This window comes from Polypterus senegalus, chromosome 11, assembly GCF_016835505.1.
Source record: "Polypterus senegalus isolate Bchr_013 chromosome 11, ASM1683550v1, whole genome shotgun sequence".
Lineage (NCBI taxonomy): Eukaryota > Metazoa > Chordata > Cladistia > Polypteriformes > Polypteridae > Polypterus > Polypterus senegalus.
This window is the reverse complement of record NC_053164.1, coordinates 59646119-59654963: the sequence shown is the minus strand read 5'-3', so window position 1 is coordinate 59654963 and position 8845 is coordinate 59646119. Positions and strand designations below refer to the sequence as shown.

At 35.9% G+C, this 8845-nt stretch overlaps 1 protein-coding gene across 1 annotated transcript in view; it reads right to left on the bottom strand.

The window, feature by feature from the left end:
- Nucleotides 1–644: 644 nt before the first annotated feature.
- Nucleotides 645–8845, bottom strand: part of LOC120538556 — a 105503-nt gene continuing 97302 nt past the window's right edge. The window contains exons 34-36 of the mRNA XM_039767951.1: nucleotides 4229–4364; nucleotides 2124–2173; nucleotides 645–1135 (exon numbers count right to left, since the gene is read on the bottom strand). Of these exons, the coding sequence (XP_039623885.1) occupies nucleotides 989–1135; nucleotides 2124–2173; nucleotides 4229–4364 (333 nt within the window). The 3' untranslated portion in view covers nucleotides 645–988. The remainder of the gene's footprint in view (nucleotides 1136–2123; nucleotides 2174–4228; nucleotides 4365–8845) is intronic.

Here is an 8845-nt window from a genome sequence, read left to right as displayed (position 1 = left end):
GTACTGCAAAAAGAGACAACTAGGTGTGTGACGCTCTTGAACCTAGATAATCCTTCAAATGTGTGTCACACAGCCTCATCTACTGTAGCTCTCCAAGACAAAGTGTGCTCAAAGCCTATCTCCGGTTCATGCAGTTGTTTCTCCACAGCATCACAAGCCCCAGTCTCAGTTGAAACTCATCTTTGTCATGGAGACCAACACTAGAAACATCCACGCTCCATATCCATGTATGCTGCTGTCCTGTGATTATATAAGGTTTACTAATAAGTCATGAGGGAATCTTCACAATCTGATGCAGAAGTGGAACGCTTACCACCACAGCTATGGAATGTTACTGAATATTGGAAGACCACACAATGCCTTTATAAGCTCATGCTTCAGAACAAAAAAAAGCTACTGGTCAAAGTGTGCCTTCCCAAGTATGGACACTGATTACTAAACATAATTTTTTAAGATATGAAACCAAAAAGTGGACCCTGCTAAGACATGGGACAGACACCAGGAAGGAGGCATAGGCTGAAATGCATTTTACCAACATGATAAAAATAATTTGATTTTCAAAATCTGATAATATATTTAAAGTAAAAATTTCCAATTGTTAAATAAAAAACTTATTTTAAAAAATTATAGACAGTGTATGCTTGTAAGATGTCATGAGAGAAAGAAAATTTAATTGCTGTTGCATAACAGTACACAAATTCTGCAGCAAATTGAAATTAAACATACTTAATGCTGCCAAGTTTTGTTCTATTTTAGTTCATATTGAAAAAAATTATTACTGTTCACAATATATTATGGTAGATAAATTACAGTTTCACAGTATTGCGATAGAAGAAGACTTACATTTTTAGTATTTGAATTGCATTCCCAGTTCATTAAACAACTAGAACATGAAAGAGAATAAAGAAAACATGCAATATGCATTGTTGTTTTGTTATACTGTATATTTCCCTATTGTCTTTTTGTACATTTTTGATAGCTATAAAATTTAATCAATGAATTGGAGATGCTTAAGGTGCTGTTTTAGAAAATCTTGTACTTCAAGAACGTTGATGTGGTAGTCACGGGAATCAGAATCTGAACTCTTGCGCTTCTGCGCACACATATCTTTGTTACCCCAGCTTATCACTCCAACCTGGAATTAAAACAGAAAATAATAATCTTCAGTGCCTTACGCCATATGATCTTTGGAATATGGTGGGAATAGACAGGGATGACACTGGCAGGGAATTTACATTTACAGTTATTCTACAAATTAGTTTCAATTAATCTGATTACCAAATATATTGAGCCACATCAGTACATTAAATTTAAGTGAGCCAACCTAAAAAGTGTTGTTTTTTAATTATTAAAATATTTAATTAGAATAACAAAACAGTTTAATTGCAATGTTTATTCCTGAAGAGTTAAACAGATTTTTGGCAAGTTAAAATTTAAACCAAAATAAGCATCATTTATTTTATTAAAAGTAATAACATCCTGTTTTTCTGTTTCTATAGGTTACCGTATATACTCGCGCATAAGTCGGGTCTTGAAACCCGAAAAATTGATCATAAAATCAGACCCCGACTTATAACGCCCGTTCAAAAATATGACACTTATTTTTTTTACATCTTCTTGCATCCTCCAACCTTGCACCAGTTTCTCAGACACATTGCATTTTATTGCAACAGCACAGTTAAACCAATTTCTTTTGCCACTACAACGACTTTTAACTTAAAACCAGCTTCATATTTTCTTCGGATTGAATGCTTCACCGTAGATAAAGGATGCTCTTACAATAAAGGTGTATGAGGGTGTGAGATTCAAAAAACACAAAATAGTGCAAACGTCACTTTGGAATAGTTTGGGTATTACCGTGTGGTCACATAGGCACAATACATAGAAAAAAAGGCAGTGTGCTCCGTGGTTACTCTCTCAGGTGGGTGTTAGCATATCGTTATCTCTTGAACCAATAGTGTGAGTTTTCCACATTCAACTTATACGACCGACATTATAAAATACCGGAAATAGTATGGTAAAATCAAACCCGACTTATACCAGGGAAGAACTTAAACGAGAGTATATACGGTATACAAGAAACATCCTCTAGAGTCTACATTGATATTACTTATTATGCCAACCTGAAATGCTCTTCTTTTCCTTTTAATTACAAGAGAACCTCCAGAATCTCCTGTTAAAAAAAACAAAAAGGTAACAGAATTAATTCTTTGCCCAGCTGTTGTTCTAAACACTCGATAAAATGACTGAAACTCTGTTACTTTTCCTTTTTTCCCTCTTAAACATTTAATCAATTGCAAATTAAATAGTAAGATTTATTCTTTGCAAATACTCATGTAAGTAACAGGTTTCTGAATCTGAAGCGGTGGACCAAACCCAAGGTTAAGAAAACTCTTGTTAGGTCATAAAGAGCAGTTTTCATCCAGCCTTAGCATGTTTCTGGGAAATTAACTTTATAGGGATAAATAGTAAGGGTTCAGGTGAGAGGAGAACTTGACGTCATCTGGAGATATTTTTCACTGGTAGATGATCCCCTTCCGAGAACTTTGAAATGCTAGAATTATCTTGTTTTTTCGGGTCTATTTTTTTCCCCCGTTAAGACTACTGTTTTGGGTGATAAACTCTTAGGTGGTACAGTTGTGGGAATCATTGAGATCAACACCAAGACGTATTTAAGGTGTGAGATATTATTGGTGTATTTCAATTCAAATACATCTTCAATTTTGCGCGGAAGACAAGCACATCAAACTCTGTTGGCAGGCTGAGGTTGGGGCCTAGAGGGCATACTCATTGTTCTGAGAGAACACACTCTTCAACTTCCAACATAAGGTCTATGCGAGACTTGGGAAAGATAAAGGACATCCAATAGTAAATTTATATTCATGAGAAGCAAAGATGTAGGACAAGTTTCAGCCCTTGAATGAATACTTAAATGGTACAGTTGGATCCAGCTTATGGCGGGATAACTATTAGAAGTTTCAGAGGCACTGTTGAGTGCTTTTACTTTAGACACTAGTTTTTGATGACCTTATATTGTAATAATTTGTTTCAATGGAACAAAACAAAAAAGACTGATTTTATTGAAGCATCACAGAGTCTACAAATCAGTTTCAAGGAGAATACTGCCAACAACATTATTATTGGGATTCATATTTTTAGTAGGCTTATGCATTTAATTTATGAAAGATGAAGCTTTGGTCAAAACATTTTGGTTCCACATCACATTAATAATTTTGAAAAGTAAGAATCATTTCTCTGTATTTTCGTCTGTCTTGTTTTATTTAGTAGAGATGTTTGATGCTGTGTTTCTCATATATTTGCCATTCTGATCCAACTTCTCATTTTCTGTTCAGCGTGTTGATTATTATTGAAATTCTCTTAGCTTAACTCTTAAAAGTACAACAGCAACATGCTACATAAAAAGGTCGATTCAGTTGTGAGGCACACTGTCAACCCATTGGAGGTGGTAGAGAAGGAAAGAATGACGGCAAAAGTGATGGCCATTATGAACAAGGAGCACATTCTCTCTCTGACATTTTGACACTGAGTATTTTCAGCAGAAATGTGTCAAGAAACGTTACTGGGGCTTCTTTATACCAACAGCAATATGCCTGCATAATACCTCACTGTGACTATAAGGGCCAAGATTCGTTCTTTCTTTGTAGTCATTCTGCTGTATATTTAAAACAGGTCTGTTTTTTGTTATAATACTATTATTTATTTATCAGGATTCTGAAAAAATGCCATATTTCCTCCAGGGACAAATTAAATCTATCTATCTATCTATGCCAGTGCTGAATATGGCACATTTAGTGCTAGTTACCCAGATATAAAATGAAGTTCCAATTCCAGGCACCATTACTATTTATGTGAAAATCTATTTTAATACTGTGTCTTCAGTGATTAATAGTTACTATAAAGTAAATATTTTATATGTCACTCATATAAACAATTACATTCAGAAATTATCTTCAAAAATGAATTGGAAATTATAAAATATTGAAAGTTTGGTGTATAACATTATGTTAATGAAATTCTTAAAGAACAATAAGAACACAACATACATTCAAAATATTACTTTCTAAAAAAGCTAGAATTTTTCACTGCCATCTTCTAGCCTACATATAGTTGACTGTCCCCTCACGAAAGCCTGACTTTGACTACTGACAGCCTGAGAAAGACTGAGAAGTTTTATTGGAAAAAAGCAAAGATCCTAGGCCATCCTTACCTTTGCATGTGACCTCATCGGTTTCTGGTTCTATGCCTCCTGTGCAGAGGAATCTCTCAGTCACCACCTCCTTCCAGTCTTTTACTTTTGAGTACACAGTAGCCTTTAATGCATCTTCATTACATTTTCGTTTAGGCTATTAAAATAAAATGATCAAGTTAAAGCATTCTGATTCCATGTCACAAATAGAACTCTTCTTGATGTTACATTTGCACCTGCATTAGTCACTTTGAGACCTTGGGTTTAATACTGTTGTATGTTTTTCTCTGTGAATTATACTTATACTGTTAACTTGTGAACCATTTGGAATTTTGGCCATTACCCTTGAAGTACTTATTTTTTCAGTATGTCCTTTCACTAAAAAAAGAACAATACAATAGCAGCCTTCAAGTAACATTCAAAAATATGAGAACTACAAATAATACTAGTTTACAAAGGGTATCGAGATAGCACTAATTAAATTAATTTCTAACATTTTTATACCTTTTAAAAAGCATAATGGCTTATATCTCTTAAACTACATTCACATTATTAACTTTTTTTACATTTGTCATTTTAACACCTTTCCTCCTCTCTCTCCTAATAAATGACAAGTTAGTAAGAACAAGAGCAGAACATAAAAGTGAAAAATATATAAATTTTTCTTGGGCTGAAGTAAGAGCTTTGTCCAAGAAAGACTGCAATCTTAGACAACGTAGCTGGACTGATCCAACTCTGATAAGCCCAGTTTATCCATATTGTTCTTGAGGTAAGATAAATGTTAATTGCGAGAAGGTAACACAACGGTAAGCACTGCTCTTTCACAGTCCTAGAGTTATTGATGCTTACTCCAGTCCAAGTACTGTCTTTCTAGTATCTTCCTGTACTCCTTGTGTTCACATGAAGTTTCTATGGATATTCTGGTTTTTGTTTCTTTGCACGTTAGCTGAACTGACAAGTTTGAATCGGGCCGACTAAGTGAGTGTAGATGATGAGGGTGCCCGGAGTTAGTACTGGTGTCCTGCTGTGTGCTCAGAGTGACTGTGAGTAGCCCTGCTCTTTTATAAGCATGCATTGGAGCTACATGTTCAGAAAATGGACTTATTAGATTATACGTGGGTACGGAAAGTATTCAGACCCCCTTCAATTTTTCACTCTTTGTTATATTGCAGCCATTTGCTAAAATGATTTAAATTATTTTTTTTCCTCATTAATGTACACACAGCACCCCATATTGACAGACAAAAAAAAGAATTTTTGAAATTGTTGCAGATTTATTAAAAAAGAATAACTGAAATATCACATGGTCCTAAGTATTCAGACCCTTTGCTGTGACACTCATATTTAACTCATGTGCTTTCCATTTCTTCTGATCATGCTTGAGATCACCTTCATTTGAGTCCAGCTGTGTTTGATTATACTGATTGGACTTGATTAGGAAAGCCACACACCTGTCTATATAAGACCTTACAGCTCACAATGCATGTCAGAGCAAATGAGAATCATGAGGTCAAAGGAACTGCCTGAAGAGCTCAGAGACAGAATTGTGGCAAGGCACAGATCTGGCCAAGGTTACAAAAAAATTTCTGCTGCACTTAAGGTTCCCAAGAGCACAGTGGCCTCCATAATCCTTAAATGGAAGATGTTTGGGACGACCAGAGCCCTTCCTAGAGCTGGCCGTCCGGCCAAGCTGAGCTACCGGGGGAGAAGAGCCTTGGTGAGAGAGATAAAAAAGAACCCAAAGATCACTTTGGCTGAGCTCCAGAGATGCAGTCAGGAGATGGGAGAAAGTTGTAGAAAGTCAACCATCACTGCAGCCCTCCACCATTCAGGGCTTTATGGGAGAGTGGCCTGTCAGAAGCCTCTCCTCAGTGCAAGACACATGACAGCCCGCATGGAGTTTGCTAAAAGACACCTGAAGGACTCTGAGATGGTGAGAAATAAGATTCCTTTGGTCTGATGAGACCAAGATAGAACATTTTGGCCTTAATTCTAAGCGGTATGTGTGGAGACAACCAGGCACTGCTCATCACTTGTCCAATACAGTCCCCACAGTGAAGCATGGCAGTGGCAGCATCATGCTGTGGGGGTGTTTTTCAGCTGCAGGGACAGGACGACTGGTTACAATCGAGGGAAAGATGAATGCGGCCAAGTACAGGGATATCCTGGACAAAAACCTTCTCCAGAGTGCTAAGGACCTCAGACTGGGCCGAAGGTTTACCTTCCAACAAGACAATGATCCTAAGCACACAGCTAAAATAACGAAGGAGTGGCTTCACAACTCTGAGACTGTTCTTGAATGGCCCAGCCAGAGCCCTGACTTAAACCCAATTGAGCATCTCTGGAGAGACCTAAAAATGGCTGCCCACCAACGTTTACCATCCAACCTGACAGAACTGGAGAGGATCTGCAAGGGCGAATGGCAGAGGATCTCCAAATCCAGGTGTGAAAAACTTGTTGCATCTTTCCCAAGAAGACTCATGGCTGTATTAGCTCAAAAGGGTGTTTCTACTAAATACTGAGCAAAGGGTCTGAATACTTAGGACCATGTGATATTTCAGTTTTCTTTTTAATAAATCTGCAACAATTTCAAAAATTCTTTTTTTGTCTGTCAATATGGGGTGCTGTGTGTACATTAATGAGGAAAAAAATAATTTAAATGATTTTAGCAAATGGCTGCAATATAACAAAGAGTGAAAAATTGAAGGGGGTCTGAATACTTTCCGTACCCACTGTATATTGAAATTGGGTGTGTTTAGAACAAAGTTTCCTAAATATAAAGCTGTCTGTTCAATCTTAATTAGCAGAAAGAAGGATATCGAGGGTAACATTATCTTTGTATGTTAAGATTTATAAGTGCCTAAAATATTACTTTAAGGGCCTAAGCCTTTACTTTGGATATCAATATTAATTTTCAAAGGTACTAATATTTTATTTTCAAGTGTGAATGCACTAAAGACAAAACTAATTTTGACAATTAGTTCTTTTTGTTTATATCTTTAGGTGTATTCACGTAAAATGTCATCTAGTGTCATCATTATGCCTGTCTGTTGATTCACAATTTGGCACCCATTTCATCGAAATTTGGAATACTTGTTCTTCAATGAAATTCTTTCAAGAAACTTACATTTTTCTTGAGATACCCTGAATATAGCACTCTGTACTAATCTTTGAAATTTCAAAAACTGCCATTTAAAATGTATTAGGAATTTTCTAAATGGCCTCACTTAAAACAGACAAGCATTTTGTGCAACATCAATTACTAATTAATTTACTCTCTCAAATTTACCTTGAGGTTGGTCATTTCAGCTGGCAGATTTCTGTCTTTGACGCATCAGATAGCCACTGCTTATGCCAAAGCAAATCCCCACTGCACGTTTTTGAAACAGATGTTAACACTTCATCTTTCAAAAATGTTATAGTTGGGAAATATGAACTGCAATAGGGTTCAGCTTTTTCCTACTTTTTAATGACATTTAGAATATGTCATCTTCTGTACTGTACTAATGCATGTACTTAATTCCATTATAACTGTTAATTATTAATATGACTCTTTGGTACTAAATATTTAATCAACAAAAATGTGATTCAGTATCTCTGTCTCTGATGAAGTAAATAAACAAAAATTAAAAACACTCCAACTTTTAAAACAGTTAACAGTCCCTAATTATACTTGAATTTATGCCTTTCAATTTTAATTTAACAGATAATCAGTTATGAAGTGAAATACTGTACTTGTATTTTTTATGTATTATGCATTCAATGTTACTTTTATATTTTTCTCTGCTGACTTGCTAATGAAATTCATTAGTCAAAAATGACAGGGAAATGTCATCTCCTGCTGCCCAGGAAACAAAATCTCATACAGCACTTGGAATTCCCAAACAGTCTCCCACCCAAGTACTCACCACTGGTGTCTGTAATAGGGTGACAACACCACCGCATGACCCTTTAGTAGACTTAACCGGTTAAGAAAATTAATGAATGATGAATGGTAATATAACACACGGTGAAAGCAACAAAGCCAAACCATACACATTTGCAAGCAAATATACAATTTATATAAAGCTTTTGTAAAGTGTTTGCCTTACTAGATGTGAAGAGGATATGTTGCCAGCTCTGTGGATTGCATGTTCAACTTGAATTGCAACACCATTTCCAGCTTTTCAAGGCCCTGTCATGGTGGTGAAGTGCTCTGTGTGGATTAGGGAATCCCTGACTAGCCAAAGAGCCTCTACTGGTCTCTTATCTCACTCATGCCAGCAAATGTCCCTGCTAGGCTGGAAGAGTCTATGAAATATCACTTTCATTGAAAAGCAAGTTCAGAAATGGTGTGGATGGAGAAAACAACTTAGCTGTTTATTTGGATTACTAAATACATATTTATTAATATGTGACCCCTCATTGAGCTGAAGGGTTTTATGGCTGTCCGCATTTAAACATTCACTGTATTTAGTTCAGAAACCATATCTTCCCCTATATTGATAGTTGTCAAGTGAAAATAAAATATAGTTTTTATAGATATTCATTGATTTACAAACTCTGCAAAAATATGAATTTATGGATTACTATTGTACAATTTGATGTAAACAGTGGTCACATAAAGGGGACAGTAGTTACTCCTGCACATGTCATTTA